This window comes from Portunus trituberculatus, chromosome 13 (assembly GCF_017591435.1).
Source record: "Portunus trituberculatus isolate SZX2019 chromosome 13, ASM1759143v1, whole genome shotgun sequence".
Classification (NCBI taxonomy): Eukaryota; Metazoa; Arthropoda; class Malacostraca; order Decapoda; family Portunidae; genus Portunus; species Portunus trituberculatus.
In genome coordinates this window covers 691118-711536 of record NC_059267.1, presented here as the reverse complement: position 1 = coordinate 711536, position 20419 = coordinate 691118, and the positions used below count along the sequence as shown (strand labels likewise).

At 42.7% G+C, this 20419-nt stretch overlaps 1 protein-coding gene across 14 annotated transcripts in view; it reads right to left on the bottom strand.

The window, feature by feature from the left end:
- Positions 1-2579: 2579 nt before the first annotated feature.
- The window catches only part of LOC123503045 (serine/threonine-protein kinase tousled-like 2), a 39861-nt gene continuing 22021 nt past the window's right edge, over positions 2580-20419 (bottom strand). For 2 of the 14 annotated variants that reach the window (XM_045252441.1, XM_045252439.1), the window contains 15 exons: positions 14353-14438; positions 13657-13856; positions 12615-12922; positions 11168-11359; positions 10434-10681; positions 9935-10154; positions 9513-9634; positions 6786-6827; positions 5567-5648; positions 5182-5273; positions 4635-4782; positions 4270-4381; positions 3801-3939; positions 3354-3573; positions 2580-3059 (listed from right to left, as the gene is read on the bottom strand). In XM_045252441.1, coding sequence (XP_045108376.1) covers positions 2817-3059; positions 3354-3573; positions 3801-3939; positions 4270-4381; positions 4635-4782; positions 5182-5273; positions 5567-5648; positions 6786-6827; positions 9513-9634; positions 9935-10154; positions 10434-10681; positions 11168-11359; positions 12615-12922; positions 13657-13856; positions 14353-14405 — 2421 coding nt within the window. In that variant the 5' untranslated portion in view covers positions 14406-14438 and the 3' untranslated portion in view covers positions 2580-2816. Of the gene's footprint in view, positions 3060-3353; positions 3574-3800; positions 3940-4269; positions 4382-4634; positions 4783-5181; positions 5274-5566; positions 5649-6785; positions 6828-9512; positions 9635-9934; positions 10155-10433; positions 10682-11167; positions 11360-12614; positions 12923-13656; positions 13857-14352; positions 14439-15820; positions 16000-20419 lie in introns of those variants that run through there. The other 12 variants (XM_045252449.1, XM_045252444.1, XM_045252438.1 and 9 more) reach the window with 11 other exon arrangements.

Below are 20419 nucleotides of genomic sequence, written 5' to 3'. Positions count from 1 at the left end.
GTGTTATCAGGCATGTCCGGTAAAAACTGCAATACCTTTAGCCTTTAGCAACACAAGGCTGGCATACAACACCCGACATCAAACTTGCGAACAACATGAAACACTGTCATCTAGGATAAAAGTCAAGGCATACTTAGGAACATAACACATTAGGATAAAAAGGCATTACTTTTAGATGTCTGCCTTATAAAATGGTTGAATTTTTCCTTCACTTTCATCGTCATTGAAGCAGCATTGTTAAATACATCCTCTAACATTCAAATTAAATGGTAAAAAAAATTTTTTCAACAATGAACTTAAAAAATACATAAGATTGTCAAGACCAGGATGCGAACCAAAGATCCACCGCCACCATCTCCTCAGCTCTGCATGACCATCAATCAGCCAATCGGGTGTTCAGTCAGAAAGTGTCCAACCTATTGCAATTTAAATTAGAGCTGATCACCACAAAATCAAATAAAACAACAGAGAGAGAGAGAGAGAGAGAGAGAGAGAGAGAGAGAGAGAGAGAGAGAGAGAGAGAGAGAGAGAGAGATAGTACATTAAGAGAAAGGAAAGAAAAAGAAAAAGTGTGTGTGTGTGTGTGTGTGTGTGTGTGTGTGTGTGTGTGTGTGGTGTGGTGTGGTGTGGTGTGGTGTGGTGTGGTGTGGTGTGGTGTGTGTGGTGTGGTGTGTGTGTGTGTGTGTGTGTGTGTGTGTGTGTGTGTGTGTGTGTGTGTGTGTGTGTGTGTGTGTGTGTGTGTGTGTGTGTGTGTGTGCATGTGCATGTGTGTGTTGTGTGCATGTGTGTGTGTGTGTGTGTGTGTGTGTGTGTGTGTGTGTGTGTGGTGTGGTGTGGTGTGGTGTGGTGTGGTGTGTGTGTGTGTGTGTGTGTGTGTGTGTGTGTGTGTGTGTGTGTGTGTGTGTGTGTGTGTGTTATAAATATACATGTGTACATATATAAGGGTAAAGAAAGGTTTGTATGGAGGACAACCTAACAAGAAGAGGAAAAGAAGATAAATAAAAATTAACACATACAAAACTACAGGTAGTATCTCACATGTCTAAAATGACATAAAAATACATACAATATAATGAAGACAAAAAGGTGTGGTGATCTGCAGACTATTGTGTGGTGTGTGGTGTGCCGTTTCTGCCACCACGAGACTGGTTCGTGTCATGCATCAACACACGGCACTTGCAGCAGGAGAGAAATATCAGTAAACAATGTACATGAATAAGGTGGGAGCTATGTAATGCTTTGTGTATACAGCCTATTTCCACAGGAATGAATTCATGGATTTCTTCTTGGGTAACTCACTTCAGCTTCAGAAAATAAGACAAAATGAGTTTTCATTTTAGATTCTGTAGCACCAAACTTTATAAACAGTAGTAGTAGTAGTAGTAGTAGTAGTAATAGTAGTACATACCTAAAAATTTCTTTTCTTTTCAGAAAATTAATAATTCTTCAGGAAATATTTAACACAGGCCTAAGACAAATTTAGACACAAGGATACTTCAGGATACAGTTTCAGTAATTTTCAAGTTTCACTTTCCCTTCATTCAAATTTCAGCTGCTATATTAAGGGCAACATTCATTAAACAATGCTTATCTGCTGATTAACACTCACTGTTTCCTGAAAAGTCATTTAGATTAGCTCACTTTCTTAAAGTGCCACTAGATATATCACACACCTGGCTACCGGCCACTGTCACGCCCACAACCCTTGCCGGAGACGCAGAGTTTCACAAACACGACTACACAATATCACATCACATCGGTCGGTGGCTCAAAAACGTCACGTGCGCCACCCTACCCGTTGTCACCGCTCAGCGCGTGGAAGCAACACAACTGTTGTCCTCTGCAGGGCCGCCTCACCCTCAGTGTCTGGCCACTGCAGAGATGAAGCACCACTCAGTGTCTGTGTTCCCAGCGCCACACTCAGCGGTCCTCGCGGCACTACTGCACTACTCCTCGCTGGTCTCTGCTTCACTTACTGGTACGTATAATGTTTGACTCTCGGTATCAACTAAGTCACAGCTTTGGCTTGATAGACTTTAGTGTATATATGTATATATGCATAAATACATGTACCCACACATACATATATATACATATGCATACACTTTGAAACTATGCACAATGGAATACCTTCGAGCTGCACACGGGCACCACTTGGTCTGTCTCTGGCGTGCTCGGGACCCGGCCGGGGAGCACAAGCCACGGTGGTGGTGGTTGTTGTGGCAGCGAGTAGGAACACTGAGAGTCTAGTGCGGTGTTGAGCCTCTGCCCCGCACCCCTGGTCACTCACTCACCACTACTTCACCACCTTCCTCGCTTCAGTCCCAATGCCACATATTGTTCTGAGGTTTGTCAGAGCTTTCTGTTACTTTGCACACGAATATGCTGGACAAAAAATGAACAATGATGTTTGTCACTGCAGGATTGCTTAAACAGAACACAAAACAAATTTTCCTGATGACAACTCACTCCTACTGAATACAAATGCAAAATCTTTAAAAACAAAAATACTGTACCCATTATGAATTCCACTGTAGAACACTGTCTTAAATTTACTGTCATGGCTAGTAAAAGCTGAGGAAATTGGCATATTTAATTTCCATCTGAGACAAGGTCAGACTAAATGTAATTACATGTTACGTACTGCCAACAACTGAAGCCCTGCATTCAGTATGGTGACCCCAATACTGTAGCAACTCAGAGCAGTGGGTTGCAATGGGCAGGTGATGACCAGTGTAGAGGGCTGAGTGACACAGGGGGGAGCCAGGTAGGGGGTGTCGGGGCCTGACCTGCCCCCTACAGTGGGTGGCGTATCATTATGAGCTGGTGGAAGAGTGTATGTTTGCAAGACCCAGTAGCCCTGTGGTGAAGGGCTGCTGATATCCTGCCTGTTGCTGCGCTGCCGCCGCTGCAGAGGCCGCTGCCGCTGCCTGTTGCTGACTACTGGCTGACTGCCGCCCACTCTTTGGTAGCGGCGGGGAAAGGTAAGGGTTGGAAGACAGCGTCAACACGTCATTGCGGTCCTCCTTCCGGTATGCTAAACAACACCGGATGAATTGCTGAAAAACATTAATAACATTGTGTATTTGTGATGGAGGGCACTTACCAAGATTAAGACTCTCCTGTGCCAGTGTGTGCTGCCAATGAGCTGTGGAGTGCATCCCCAGCCCAGCACCACCCTTGGCCAGAAGACAGGTAACTAACAAAGAATACAGAGGAAACACACAGCATGAAGGGGGCACTAAACATTACTCCCACAACCAGTAAAGTACAATTTACCAAATATAGTTTTGACTTAGTATATTAAAAGTAAAGAAGGTGGAAGGAAGCTAGAACAAGCTAGTAATACTTACCTTGGCCTCATTGCTAACCACAGGTTTAGGTGGAAACTGTACATCAGTGGCCTTGAGGATGGTGTTCTCCTCAAGTATTGTAGCCTGACTTTGGTTGTGGCCAAATGGCTTTTTTCCATATAGGCACTGATAGAAAATGACCCCAACAGACCACACATCCACTTTACTGGAGATTTTTGGAGGTGTCTTCCCAACTATGAAGCACTCTGGTGGTAGGTACCTGTGGAGCACACCAGGCATTAGTGAAACACACCAGACAGTGAAATAAAACCTGTATCCCAACACACCAGAATATGGCGAAGGAAGGGGATATCTCATGTCCCTCAGTACTATTAAGAAACAATGTGATTTTCCTGGCTGAGTGAATTGATTAAATGAATGACTCAATGCTTTACTACTGTTGGAAGTTCTCTCAGACAAATATGTGAGTGTGCATGCCAGACTCACCAGTATGTCCCAGCCCCCTGCGAGGTAAGGTCCATCCCATAGTCTGGATGGTAGCTGTCCTCATCCATGACCTTGCTCAAGCCAAAGTCCGTAATCTTCACTTCCCCGAGGATGTTCCCGTCCGTGAGCAAGATATTCCCTGTGGGTGAAGGAAAGCCTCTTGTTGATATCTGTAGACACTAATAAGGTTTTATTTAACTTAGTGTGCCACATGACTTGCTATTGTGTGCTCTTGTAGATAATCAAGTTAAGCCAGTCCCTAAAGAACACAACTAAAAAGATTACCTGTATCAGAGAATAGTCATGAAACTTCCTTAACTAGAACTATTATGAAGATTAAAGATACAGTTAGCTCAGAATAAACTTCTTTCAAATTAATCCCAGCTAGTGGCAGAGATTGGCCTTGGGATGGTCCTGAGGTAACTGAGATTGACCCTCAGAGCAGCATAAGACCTGGCTGTGTGCTCACCTGGCTTGAGGTCGTAGTGGATGATTGGAGGCTTGATCTCATTCAGGTACTTGAGTGCGGAGACAACCTGCATAATCACAGACCTTGCTTCTCGTTCTGGTATGGTCTTGTGCTGCAAGGGAAGTCACACAGTTAGTTCCAGAAGATTTAGCTAACTCTTCATACATCAGCCTGCCAATTCCACACAGGCTGGCTCAGACAAACCACACAAACACACACACACACACACACAGGACACAAGGCAAATAATATGCTAATGTATTATTCCATTAATCACAATGCTAATACTGTGCTCTGATTATATATACCACACTAATCACATCCTGGTGTCTTTTGTCTTCCCCCCAACTCTCTCGCTTTCTCACCTGTTTTAAGTAGAAGTCAAGGTCGTGGCCATCACAGTATTCCAGGACGGTGCAGAAGCTGTTGGCGTCTATCTCAAACACATCATACAGCCGCACAATCCTGGGGTGGTTTAGCTTCTTCTGGATATTGTACTCCCTAATAGCATGTCTGAAGGGCCACAAGGAATGCATCAGAACATGTTTCAATGGGTGTTATTCTATTCTACATTACATCTAGGCTTTCTGTTCACTTCAGAAGGTGAAATCTGTAGCTATTGTTTCTGCAGGAAGTATACGATATTAGTAATGATATAATGATGGTTTAAGGACCTTTATCCATTTCCTTTGGCCATCTCTGTTGGACCTCTATGTTTTTTGTTTTTTATTCCCTTGGCTAATTGTTTCCTCTTCCCTACAAAAAAGGAATGTATACAAATAAATTTAAGTGGATGTTCTGTTCTACTGCATATTGAGGTTTCTGCTAGGCTGTCTGATTTGAAAAGGGCTAATCTGTCGCTGCTGTGAGGAGGATGCAATTGGGGTTAAGTGCAGCACCAGCAATACTTACTTGATATAATTGGCTTTTTTGTCGTCCTTCCAGTCTTTGTTCAACTGATGAACTTTACAGGCAACATATCGCTGCTCCTTTAGATCAAACGCCTGGAGGAGGAAATATTGGTTAATGTCTGACAATACATTACATTACAGATTTTCCTGTAAGATGATGAGATTACTAATACAACTTAAACACATATAGCAAAATTAAGGATTGAAAACCATTACATAGGCACTGAATCAGAACAGACAAATAAAACAGTAATGAATGAGAGAAGACACAAGAACTGGCAAGTAAAAAGTGGGTAGTGAATAAGAGCATGATGATAACCAACAAAAGCCACCAGCAATGCATGAGTGAGGGGAGTACAAGAACACCACCAGTACTTGCTGCTTACCTTGTGCACCTCGGAGAAACCTCCCTTCCCTAGTAACATGAGCAACAGGTACCGGTCGTTTAGCACGGGGTGGTTGTTGAACCTGAAACACACCAAAGCAACACAGGTGAGCCCCCAATGGCACACTGTCAGTGCTGTGTTCAGTAATAACAAATGTCAGACAATGACACTACTTATGATGTATGTCCAGTAACACAGAATCTTTCAACACTGCTTTCATTATCTATGCATTACAACTAAAATGCTTACTCTTTTGTTTGTAAGATTAAAAGGAAAGAAGAAATGTAGAAGATAAATTTCCCAGATTCACTAATGAAAGTATGTTAACAGATAAGGAAGCCCTCCTCCTTTAAATTAACCTACTTTGTACAAATTAACAAATTAATCAATGGAAAAGTCCCTCTACCAACACTGCCTCACTATTAACAAAACATTTCCAACCATCTCATCATTAAATAAAAATAATCTACAAACAAGACTGATGACCAACACCACCACCACCACCACCACCCTAAAAGGTTGTGTCCCCACCTACACACCTAAATAGTAATACATATTTCAAAGTATACAAATGTTGTGTTCAGGTGAATATTCACACTTCAAGATTCCTTACAATATCACAACGAAGGCAGACACCTGCATGGCAAGCTGTGAGCACTTCAACAGTGTACTGGAACACAAGAACCAAACCTTTGGATGTGTTCTCTGCACAACATAGTCTGCTCCTGCTGATGCACAGGAACGTGTTGATTCACCGAGATAAACTCACCAGTACAAGCACATCAACTTGAACTGTGTTCTTTTGTTCAGTTTAAACTTTACAGAGTCTGGTGTCAAGGCTGCCAACAAGCCAGACTAGTGTCCCCACAGAGGAGGGTGTAACTTTCTAGACACATGGATCAGACTTCCCTCTCCCCCTTCGACAGTGGCCAAGGTGCTGCCGTGATCGATGCCACAAACACTCCCCATCTCCTCAGATCACACCAACATTTCTCCAACATCAATTCTAAGAAGCCAATTCCAATCTATATCTTTGATCAAGTTTGTTCCTCTCCAGCATGCCCCTTCCTGCCAGCCCAGCAGCACCGTCACAGGGTGAGGCTGCACCCATGCCACACTACCACATTGCTGCCCTACACTGTGTCCCTGCGTGCCTATCAGTGCCTGTCCTTCTGACCCAGTGTCCCTCACACTACCTGGCCACCCCAAGGCTACTCACATGTCATGAGGGTTGCTGGGTGAAGACTGGGATTGAAGGATTCTGTAAGGAACAGGCAACACTTTAGGACAAGACCCAACTCTTGGGTCCCACAATACTGTGCCTACACTACGAGGGGCATCAGCAACACTACGCCTCACAATTTAGTGTTCCTTAACCTGCTTCAATTACTGCCCTCATCTCAAATTTACTTCCAAATTCAGACTTGTTTACATTCTGCCTGATCATATTTCTACACTGAAATTCAATAATTGATCCATAAAGCTAGTGTTGAGAATGTTAAATGCCTGCCTTTCCTTCCTGAAGAAAACAATATTCCCACCATTAATTCATTTCCACAAGCTGTAAACTAGCTCTATCTGGCAAGGGAACATTGCAAGTCTTCTTCAACAAGTAAGCTGCCTGTCCTCCAGTCTAGTCTGTTCCTGCCGGCCATTCTTCACCCCATCTCATGCACATTTCCAGTATCAAGGTAAACATAACTTATAATAATTTTCATAAAAAAACAATAAATGAATAAATAAATGGAAACAAACATCTACCAGTACACCAGGGTTAGATCCCAAGAGCAATACTGGTCTCATTGTGGGACTTACGACACACACACACAGAGGGTAACTCCCAGTCTCCTCACTCCCACAATGGTACAATATAGTACAGCTTTTCACAATAACTTTGCAATTGTTTCTCAGTACATTCCAGAAAGCCAATGTTTAGTGAACAGAAGACTTACAAACAACACTTGAAGGTCACAACTTTCACAGATTTGCTTCACCAACAAAGAGTAATGTAGGTAATGAAGAGTGACATGTGATACATTGACATCTGCATCCATCATGATTCTCCTAAGTTACTGCTGTGTAACTTGAATATAAATAATAAAATTTGACAGTAACTTCAGTAAAGTAACTTATGAGTAATTATTAGAGATGCAGGTCAAGATGTGGACAACAGATGGAGATGATGTACTAAGTATGAGTGAAGACCCACACAGATGAGTAACAAACAAAGGAGGTGTATTTCAAAAACATCAAATGTGGTCAGCAAAAGAGGAAAAGAAACAAACATAACATGCTATGATTTCTACCAGACTAAATTTCCTTTCAGCTATCAACATGACACTTATGAAGCCAACCACACACTGCCTCTCACACCACCACCACCACCACCACTGCACCATCAACACACAGGCACACCATAGAGGAGACTGTGACCCTTCTACTGCCAAGGTCATGAATCCTCCCCCACCACCATCCCAATAAATCATATCATTCCCTCTTACCAAATGTGCAAAAATCAAAACATATCCAGCCTGGTGCCCCTCACATGGGGTAGCTAGGACTGGGTACACATATACACATACACATGTGCACACACTTTCCTTTAACTAAATAAAAATCCATCAAGTTGTTAAGCCCTTTCCAAAACAAAAATACAATAACACTGCCAAGATGAGATGAGCCATAAAATAACAAATGATAAGCAGCTTGGTGCACAAATCAGTCATTCTTTTTTTCTTCTTTTTTACAACAAAATGGAAAATGGTGAAATGATAAACATTTTCATTCCCAGGAAAAAACATGAGTAGGATAAGGTGAGACAAAAGTTAGTTTTGACTGAGTTAACAAAGCCAGTGTTGGGGCAATAATTGGTCCTTATTTGCAGTGACTTGACTACAAAATACATACATATATATATATATATATATATATATATATATATATATATATATATATATATATATATATATATATATATATATATATATATATAATTCAGCATAAGACATTATATTCACAGACAAACAGAACATTTACATGATGCAGCTTTCCCACAAATCACAACTAACAACTGAGGAAGGAGACCAAACACTAGACTGTACACATGTGTTCACCATGAAGCTGAATATTTCTGTACATTAGAACATAGTTATACTCGCTTCCCAATCTCTGAGTAATTATCTTCAGCTTAACACACACACCTTCACTATTGAGATACTGTTTTGCCACACCTACCTTCACTCTCTTAGCTTCCCACACTCCTAATATGCCACTATTCAACTCAATCATATAATCCAATCATGTAAAGGATTCTAATTACTCCCCCTCACTTGTTCTTGCCCATAATCTTATGAAACACATTACACAAAAGTCCCATACCTTTTATGACTCTTACCTTTGTGTTCAGTTCGTGCTGCCTTCATTTTTAGGATAATTTTTCCCTTAAGTGAAAGATTATGGTGCTATCTGCAAATCACCTTGAACATGAACAACCAGTAATGTGGAGAGGCACTTCCATCACAAGCTACCTCTTACATATGTATAGATTAAGACTTGTATTATCAAACACTTCAGTACCTAAGACCAACCACTTAAAACAGGCTGCAGTGGAAGCCAGTAAAGTTTTCAAGAGTGCCTCAGTAATTCTAGTGATGGTTGGGAGAAGACACATCACCATCAATAGAGAAATACATTCATGAAAACCCAACCATCTCTGTTGCCTGTGAAAGTAGTCCTGCATTATAACCAAAGCATTTCAAAATACAGGCTCAAATCTAAAAGTGGCATGGCTGAAACTGAAACAAGCAAGAACCACTGCAGTCAGGTCACTCAAACACCTGTGGCTCATGTCAGAGGTTCGGAGGACAGCCAGCAGAGAGGTTGTCAATAAGTGTGTGTTGGACGAGACACAGCAACAGAACGGATATCAGGAGCTGCCCTTTCTTACCTGGATTGGTCCTCATTGTGAATTCGCTTGAGTTCCCTTATGTGTAGATTTCTCTCCCTCTCCAGTTTCTCCATTTCCTGCTGTAGGTCTGTGTCTTCCTTCTTGAGAGCCGTTTGCCGCAGCTGTGGGGGGATAAGTGTCAGGGTTACTGCTGTGGAGGGAGGGTTAGGATTGCTACACACACACACACTGTTTTTCCTCTTTCCCAAGCAGACACTGTATATAGACAACAAGCAGTTTATCCCTTCCCCTTTAGAAAGAGACTATTCCCTAACCTGCATTTGCCCTAATTCCAGGACCACAGCTGATGCAGGCACTTCATACACACTCTCAGCCCAACCAACCCCCGTGGAAAGGAAAGTCTCACTGGCCCCACTGGTTTCCTCCTTCCTCTGCCTGTTCATGCTGAGAGTGACACTTACCTTTAGTATTTCCTCTGACTCATAATACTCTTGAATGGTCAGGTCCCTGTGGTCATGGTCCCCCCCAAGACCGTTAGGTAGGTTTCCTCCTCCCTGCGCCTGGTTACTATTGGCTCCCCGTTTCCGAGAGTTGCTTCCCCCCTCCACTGGTTTGCGTTTCATTAAAAGCTTTCTTTGCCGGTCTATTTCTTCTCTGTTTGCCTGGAGCTCCTCTTGTCGCCTGTCAGATACAAAGGAATGAGTGTTATGGTAATGATTGTGGTAATGCTCCCTATGTCTCTCTTTGAGAATGTTACAGTTGAATCTAATACATTCTGGCCCTTGATTGAGTGACAAAAGGACTATCTTATGTTGGAGGAAAACTTGTAACCTCCAGAAATTATTCCAGTCAGAGCTAACTGGAAAAGAGCAAAGTTGCTGACCTGATCACTTACAACTCAACAAAATCTGCTCTGCCTCCACTCACACACACACTATGAGAAGGAACCAGGAAGCTTACTTAGTAATTTCCTGAAAAGCGTATCCGTCCTGCCAGTTCTCCTGAAAGGTGGCGCCCACTCGCTGTGTGACGAACTGGCCCAGCCTTAACCGATTCTGCATGCACTTTTGTCTTGCTTCTTTCTTCTCTATATTAGACTTTTCAATTTGTAACCTTTTGACTACTTCAATACACTTATTAATTTGCAACTGTTTCTGCTCCAGCACTTTACTTTGAGTCTGTAATTGTCGGGACAACTCATCATTGGTCTGAAAGGGAACAGAGAAAATCCATCATGAGCACAACAGAACAAGTAGTTCAAACATTCTGTACCAACATGATGGAGTGGACTGCAATACACACATCTCACTCCATCAAGACACTTACAAAGAATGGATCAATAATAATGACAGACAATCCTTCTGATCTTAAAACATTCGTTGTCAACATGGTGAGCAGCATAACTATAAATCTTACTGCATGAATATCACACAATAAAAGAGCAATGTGGAATGGATGAAGAATAGTTACAACCAATCAAGCAGCCCTTATGAACCCCTACACTGCCTATCAACATGATGATCTGCATAACAATAAATCTTAAAGCATGAACATCACACACTAAGAGAACAATGTGGAATAGATAAGAGATAATAATCAGAACCAATGAAACAGCCCTTATGAACTCCCATACTGCCTATCGACATGGCGGGCTGCATGACAACACAACCAACACACCAAAGGACAACACTTACACATTGTAAATTGTCAATTCTAGAGTTTTTCGCCTCCATGTCCATTGAGGCTCGACTTTCCATCTCGTCCACCTGTCGGAAGGTGATGTCACTCTGTGTGGAGCGCGTTGCCACTGGAACACCTCGAGGCGGAGGCATCAATCCAGCCAGCGGATCTCCTGCGCCTCCGTGACCAGTCTGCAATGCCCACGTCTGTTGGCACCCCCATACATGGAACTTCCCACACCGGCTTATGTTACACACACACACAGTACATGTTATTGAAAAGTAAGATAAATGCTTCTACTGTTACATGTTATTAAGAAATGAGTGAAATGCTCCTTAATGGAAGTCACCCAGAAATGTATTAGTACAGGCATTGGTGAGAGCAAATATATTACTTTGATATACAAATGTAAAGATTGGAAGTGATTACAAGCACAGCAAAGGTGAGGTTCATCCACTGAGTCAAAGTAAGTAGCAGTGACATCATCAACAACAACAACATTAAGGTAATGAGACAAGGACATCATTAACTTACTGGATCACCAAAAGTTCAAAAGCTTACAGAGAATCAATTAATAAGTCAGGGAAATCTCAAAAGCCTGGAATAAAAGGTTAGTTTTGACAGAGCCCAAGGAATAGAAACAGTCTGCATTGTACCAAAACACAGGTAAATGCAAGCTGAAATTAATCTATCTATCTATCTATCTATCTATCTATATATATATATATATGTATACATACAAGAGAGAGAGAGAGAGAGAGAGAGAGAGAGAGAGAGAGAGAGAGAGAGAGAGAGAGAGAGAGAGAGAGAGAGAGAGAGAGAGAGAGAGAGAGAGAGAGAGAGAGAGAGAATCATAGCCTGTATTTGTCTCAGAGTGGAAAAAATATAAGCAGTCTGAATTTTAGCCAAACTTGTGAGTGAAAGACAGAGGCCAATATTCTGAAACGCTTCCACACAGCACCTTCACTACTTTCAAAAGGCTCTAATTGAAGAGACACAGGATTTAAGGAGGTTTCTGTAATTCTAGTGACATGTTAATAAGTTTTCAGCATTATCAACAGGAAAAATACTCTTTAGAACTCTGCTAATCGTCTCCGTGGTTTTTGAAAATGGTTGCGGTGAGAGAGGGAAGTGTCTCTGAATATAGCACATACAACTTTGGGAGGAAAAGCAAGGTGAGATCTACTGGAATAGTCCTGAAGTATGAGAGTAACACCCATATTCAGAAACATCATTCCCTCTCACTACAACAATACTCCAAGGCCACAGAGACAACTAGCCGGGTTTTCAAGACAGTTTTTCCTTTTAATAAACTAGAAATCTTGTCAATCTATCACCAGAACCATAAAAACACTCTTGGAAACACGAGTATCTTCAACTGGAGCCTTTAGAAACATTGATGGAGAGAGAGCAGTGCTTCAGAATACAGGCCTAAGTGAGCTTGTGTTCTCCCTCACTCACCATGTGGCTGAGGAGTACTTGAGGGGATGGACTCTTGGCACCAGAATGTCGGTGTGGAGAGTTGGTTTGTTGCTGTTGCTGCTGCTGCTGCTGCTGCTGCTGCTGTTGCTGCTGCTGCTGATGCTGCTGCTTAAAATAGTCGTTTATTTTCTTGGTCTCCGTTGAGCGGCTTATCTTCTGTACGTTACCCCCTCCCCCCTCGTCGTTCTGCACACCCTGGGTTCCACTTTTCCTTTTCCGCTTCCGGTCGGCCTGTGTGCGCTGCTGTGTCTTGTCCGGACTGGTGCTCTCCTCCCGGTCTGATGAACCTGAGGGCCAAGAAGGTGCCACACTTAATGATTGGTTCCGGCAGGCTTTTGGACTTCTTGAATAGTGAATGATTAGCTTCCCTTAACTCTTTCAATACCATTATGTGTTTTCTTATTTGACAATTTTATACAGCTTCGGAAATTCATGTGAGGATTAAAATAGTGATGAGTGTGGCCATTAATCTTCTGACCTCCCTAAACCATTCCTAATGTCAATAAAATTGTCTAACTGTTTCCTGAATAATTAGTTTCCTTCAGACATTAAGACTTAAACCCCAAAAAACTCACACAGCTACGGGTACAACACAAGTGCTAACTCCTCTCTGAACATGACCACTGTTTACCCATAAATTTGCCACCTGTTGCTCAAAGATTCCTCATGACACACATCCCTCTTCCCACAATGCAACTTTATCCCTGTCACATTCCTGAACGGTATCGTATACCTCAAAGATGGTCACTCTAAAAGGACGAATAATCATTATATTTCCATAGTGCAAGTTTGCCTTCTCTAACAGAGTGGTTGATGAATGGAATGGACTCCATAGTCATGTTAGAGTTGAATCAATAAGGATCTTTAAAAGAAGATTAGATAAATTTATGGATGGGGATGATAGATGGAATTAGGTAGCTTTGCTCATAAAGGGAGTGCCAAGTGTAGGCCTGACAGTCTTTTGCAGCTTCCCTCATTGTATTATGTTCTTCTGTGGCAGCGAGTTATGTGGCATACTGACCCGTGCTAAGATTGGAGTCTTGTCTGTCCAATAGGATAGGCTGGGACCCAGAGCCTGTCACCGTGGAGGGCGGCTGGGTGTTGGTGGGAGTGCTTGGGTTACTCCCAGTAAGGTGCATCTGTTGGGAGGGGTACATCTTGGAGGTCAAAAATCCACTAGACTCATATACAGACTGCACATCCACGGACAAGGCAAAATCCCTATAAAAATGAAGAGACGTTAAGTTGCTACTCCCAAAGTACAATACATTCAGGCCATCTTGTGTACTGGACCTGTGCAAGACTGTCTTCGTATTCTCAAACGTTTTGGACTGCTGTCATCTGGGCTACCTTCAACATGCTCTACTGAAAGTTACTGGGGCTTTCAAGGGTGTTTCCATAACTCAAGAGATAGTTTGACAAATAGTATGTATTACTAGGAAGAAAACACCCATGAGAACCAGACTAATCATCTTTGTAGCATTTGAAGTAGTACTAATGAGAAACTAAACTGTTAAAGGACCAAACCGTCCAAGAATACGGATCTGTGTTACAACAAGCAGCACTTCCTTTACTTTACTGACAGAGTACAACTGATTCAGGCCGTCGTGTAGTGTACTGGGATGTGCGACATAGTTACATGGGCTCAGGTGAGCAAAAATGTGTACAGTACTCGAGTCGTTTGTACAGACTGAGGTAGGAGATGTGAGTGGCTTACCCTGCCTTCAATTCTTGCCTCGAGGAGCTCTTGCTTGCGAGGATCCAGGACATTGAACTGCTCCATCTTAAAGCCTGTCACCGCTCCTGCAACAAACAACACTGTCACCACCGAGAAGGGAAAGGTGAACAAAAAAGACTAATAACAAAATAGTTGAGTAAAAAACCTATAACAGGAACCCAAATGTGTCTGTTTATGATATTTTGCCTATTTTTCTGTTTAGACTTTGTATGTTTGTGCCTTTATGCATTTAGTAAATGATTTCTTTCACCTTGCAAATACAGGATACAACAGAAGTATAAAGGCAATAGAATACATAACCAGCCTCTAGAACACACACATGCTGAAATAAGTAAGGGAAGGTAGGGCCGTGTATCCGATAAGCGTAGGAGAGAGTACAAGAAAGAAATACAAGAAATTCAGTCAATGTAGTGTATTTGTGAAGTGTAAGATGGAACAAAACAAAAATTACAGCATAAAAACACAATTTTCAGAGGTAATAAAGAACATACAGACTGAAATACAGTAATATATTTCAGTCTGTATACCAAACACCAGTGTATTTGGTAAATGTAGGATACAATACAACCAAGAAACAATGCATAAGACACACATCACATCAGAAATACACAACACAGCTAGCCTACAATACACACAGGGACTGAAACACGACAAAACTAGCCAGTGTAGAGTATGAGGTGAGTGTAGAACAGAAAGAAACTAAGAAACAATGCATAAGACACACATCACATAAGAAATACACAACACAGCTAACCTGCAATGCACACAGGGATTGAAACACGACAAATCCAGCCAGTGTAGAGTATGTGATGAGTGTAGGGCAGAAAGAAACTAAGAAACATTGCATAATACTGTGATTTCAAAGGTAATAGAGTACACAGTAAGCTAGCAATACAAATAAACAAAGCAGTGTAGTAAACAGAAGTGTGTGTGTTATGCGTGGGGTGTGAGGAAGGCCAAGTTAAAGGGAGCAATGGTGGCGGGTCAAGAGGTGGACAGGTAAATTAAGGTAAATATGGGCGGTCTGTTGACGTCGCAAAAGGCTGAAAAACACGGATATCGCAGGTGACACAGGTAAATTAACGCCTTCTCAGGGAAAATCGGTTGAGTTCCGAGCAGGAAGCGGTGCAGGAGATAGAGAAACAAGGTAAACACACTCACATTTTAGTAAATTGAGATAAGTGAGCGAGTCGCCTCCATTACACCTTCCTGGGGCCATTCCTTCCTTACGCCATTTTAACCTGGTAATTTTAAACCGTCCACGCACTCCACACACTCCCACCCACGCCGCCCACACCCAGGAGACGCCCACTAGCACACATGACACGCCAGCGGGGAGATACAAGGCAAGGCGGACGAGAAATTGAAGGAAGAGAAGGTAATGTTTACGAACTCAGCAGCCGCCAGCCATCGATTCCACCTGTTTTAGTGGCAAATTTCTACTTACCCAACGACATTTCGGCTCAATGACCTGGTTTTCCATCACTTCATGGTAGTAGGTCCTCGGGCAGGGCTACGGCTCGGCGGGAATTGTCACGGAACTCATGTAAAATCGATGAAAATTGCAAAACCCACAGGACTCCCTCCCTCGTCAACAATGAAGAGTATGAAACGCGTCCGCCGGCAAAACCTCTCATAGAAAACGCACCACCACCAGCTATTTTGACCTGCCACACCGTTTTTTGGGGCTGTTTAGGCTTCTCCAGGCTTCAATTTGTGCTAAATAATCATGCTATAAGAGACAGTACTATGGTTTTTAATGCTCATCGAAAAATTGGGCCGTATTATTGAAAAAGACGTGATATTCAGCTATTTTGACCTGCCACACCGTTTTTTGGGAATGTTTAGGCTTCTCCAGGCTTCAATTATGCCTAAATCATCATATTCTAAGGGGTAATATTGTGATTTTTAATGTTCAATAATAAATATTGCCAAATTACTGATAAAGACGTCACGATTAGGTATTTTGACTTGCCGCACCGTTTTTTTGGGGGCTGTTTAGGCCTCTCCAGGCTTCACTTAGGGCCAAATAATCGTGTTATAAGAGACACTACTCTGGTTTTTAATTATCTTCGAAAAATTGGGCCGTATTATTGAAAAAAGACATGATATTCAGCTATTTGACCTGTCATATCGTTTATTGGGGCTGTTTAGGGTTCTCCAGACTTCAATTGTGAATAAATAACAATATTCTAAGGGATAATATCGTGGTTTTTAATGTTCATAAAGAACATAGCCAAATCATTGAAAAAAAAAGCCATCAGAATCGGATATTTTGACTAGCTAGTTTTTTTTTTTTTTTTTTTTGGGGGCGGCGGCGGGGTGTCATTTGGGGCCTTCTAGCTTTTAACAGCACTTAAATAGTCTTGTTGTATATCTTAATTCATAGAGTTATTAGGTTTTTTTTATCGGTAACCGCACATGTTCTCAGTTCTGTTTGGCATTTACAGCTGGCACACCTTTTTTTTTTTTTTTTGTTGTTATTTAGGGTGTTATGACCTTTAATTCTTGATATATAATGTTGGTCTAGTGTTCAACATTGGGTCTGTATTGTTATTCAGATATTTCCAATCAAATCAGCTATTCTGATCTGCCCTACGAGGTTGTCTGAGATATTTCGAATGTTCTTGTCCCTTATTCTGTGTAAGTAGTCATGTTTTGTATAAGTCAGATGATTATGGGTGCTATATTTTATCATGTCACTTATTTATTTTTCTAATCATCCACAGAAAAAAAAACTCGGGTATTAATTTTCCCCTGCCTCACTTTTTTTCCGACTTTTGATTTCGAGTATTTTTTTTTTTTTGACAAGAATAGGATAAGATGAAGCTAGCTATTTTTTCCCCTTCTCTCTCTCTCTCTCTCTCTCTCTCTCTCTCTCTCTCTCTCTCTCTCTCTCTCTCTCTCTCATACACAACCAGTTCAATCATCAAATTTTCCTGGTTTCTGAAGGGGCGGAGGGTAAAATTTCCTGGTTTCTGTGGGGGAGGGATACCAAAATCTTTACTTGTATGGGGTGGGGATAGAAAGTTCCTTATTTGAGAGGGGTTGGTCAACATTTTCCTTATCTTCGAGTGAGATCGAAATTTATGTTTTGCTGTTTTCACTTTTAGATATCTGCTTTTCGTATCGTGTGATTCATGAACGCTTCAAATAGCATAGCGTAAGTAGTTTAATCCTTCTCATATGGGTTTTTATTTTAGTGATTTTATACAGCTTTAGAAACTTTTGGAGGGTATCAAAATAGTAAAGATTCTGGCCATTAATCTTTTGACCTCCATAGACTCTTCCTACTGCAAATAAAATCGTGTAATCATACCCGAAAATCATGGTAAAAATGAGTCTCATTACTGAAGGAGTTAAGATGGCATAGCGTACGTAGTCTAATCTTTTTCATATGGAATTAGATCATAAATACACACTCCTTAGTTTCTGTAATATTCTAGATCATTCATATTTTGCTCTTCGTTACGGACACACTGGCTGAAACATTACTCCCGACTCAGCATTCTTCATTCATGAGTAACGGAGATAAACATAGGAATGAGTCCACGGATAACGATGATGATAATGATGATAAAAATAATAATGATAATAATAATGATGGTATACAAGAGAAGACATTAGCATTACTCGCATTATATATGAGTAATGCATAATATTCGAGTATGCTGGTTAACTAATATTCCCGAGAGAGAGAGAGAGAGAGAGATTTAAATGGCCACGGAGATGACACGTAGGCTAAAGTAACCCCACCCCCACCACAAACACGGGGTTGACATGACACCAAACATCACGAAACATCATTTACCACCAAAACATGCTACTTATTGATCAAATCCCACACGAGTTTCTAGTATTTCGAGCCGTGAGCAGGTGTGGGAGGAGAAATCAACATGGCAGACAGAAAGACAAGCTCGGTGGGGTAAGAGGAGGAGGAGTAGTAGGAGTAGGAGGAGTAGTAGGAGGAGGAGGGAAGAGGTGAGTACAGGAGAGAGGACATCCCAGCCTAACCTACCTCACTGCTCGCCACAAAAATATCTACAACTGACACCGGCTATTGTTGATGAAGAGGGAAAATATGGGACACTGTGGGAAGGGTGAGGATTCAATATGGCGGAGGAAGAGGAGAAAGAGGAGGAAGGAGGAGGAGGAGGAGGAGGGAGAGGTAGAGAGCGGGACACTACAATCTGCTATACAGAGGTGGTCGCTTCAGCTGGGTGGCCGCTTGGCTGGCGGGCGCGGCGGCCTCTCCACTCCCATCCTACCCCCACCCCACCCTGACTCTCTCTCTCTCTCTCTCTCTCTGGTAGTCATTTTTTCATTACTTGGGGATGGTGAGCAATGAGTGATGAGGTGGTGAGGGCAGCCATGAGGTGTGTGGCGGCCGTCCTGGTTCATGTCACACGGTATAGGTGGAGCTAATCAGAATGCTTGGAGAGAAGGAAAGGTGGGATCTGGCAATGAAAGAGCAAGGAAGGAGAACCCTCTGTGTGTGTGTGTGTGTGTGTGTGTGAAAATGGCGTAGGGGGCACCACAGAGACGAGACAGCCGCAGCAGGGATACAAGCAGGCAGATCAAAACATTACAGGCTGGCGTCTCTATCACAAAATAGCTTTGCTCTCTCACCACGACTGTTTTTCAAAGCCCACAAAGATCGTCAGCAGAGTTTTCAAGGCTAATTTCGCCAGTTAATAGTAGAAAACATATTAATCCGTCACTAGAATCACAGAAACACCCGTTAAAATCGATGTAGGTTAAACTAGAGCCTTTTGAAAAACAGTGGAGGTGGGGTCAAATATTTCAAAATACGGACAAGTGGCAAATCCGTCTTTCCTGCCTGCTGTGAGAGACTGGCCATGTTTCCATGTGCTTGGGTGGGTGTTTGGGCTAAGAAAGATAGTTAGCTTGCTATTAGAAAGAGAAATTGTCTTTGTTGTGGAAACCATATACGATTGCATGCTTCTGATCTTACTCTCTCTCTCTCTCTCTCTCTCTCTCTCTCTCTCTCTCTCTCTCTCTCTCTCTCCCCATGACCCCCGCCCATCTCTCCTCCTTCCCACGGCCCTGCTCCCTCTTCCTCTCTCTCCCTCCGTCACTACTCCTCCCCCGCACTCACCAACCTCTCCTCTACCCCCTCCTCCTCCTCCGCTTCTCTCTCCCTACCGTTCGCCGTAGACAATGTCCACTCATCCCCTCCTCCTCCTCCTCCTCCACCCTTCCGCCACCGTCTCTTCACCATGTTGGCACTCCGTTCACCATCACAAGCCCCCTTCACTGTATTTCCCCTACCAACACACACACACACACACACACACTCTCTCTCTCTCTCTCTCTCTCTCTCTCTCTCTCTCTCTCTCTCTCTCTCCAACACTGATACTTCCACCTCATCCTTCCCTCCTCTTCCTCCCTCTCTCTCCCGACCCCTCTCCCACTTATTATCTCATGCCCCCTCCTCTCCCTTCTCCCCTCCTCCTTCCTCCTCCACTCCTCCACCTCCGCAATCCTCCGTTACTGTGCAGCATTTGGGGGTGAGGTTCGCGCGCGCGCGCGCGTGTGTGTATGTGTGTGTGTGTGTGTGACTGGCCTGCCGCGTGCCTTCATGTTTTGAGGCATTTGAATAACTCATTATTAATCGATCTATGTTTAACTCACTCAACCTTGACCTTAATAACAGGCCTACACACACACACACACACACACACACACACACACACACCAGTAGCTCAGTGGTTAGAGCGCTGGCTTCACAAACCAGAGGACCAGGGTTCGATTCCCCGGCCGGGTGGAGATATTTGGGTGTGTCTCCTTTCACGTGTAGCCCCTGTTCACCTAGCAGTGAGTAGGTACGGGATGTAAATCGAGGAGTTGTGACCTTGTTGTCCCGGTGTGTGGTGTGTGCCTGGTCTCAGGCCTATCCGAAGATCAGAAAAAAATAGCTCTGAGCTTGTTCCGTAGGGTAACGTCTGGCTGTCTCGTCAGAGACTGCAGCAGATCAAACAGTGAAACATAGGACGGTAGCATATCAAAGAGGAATTTTATAGGA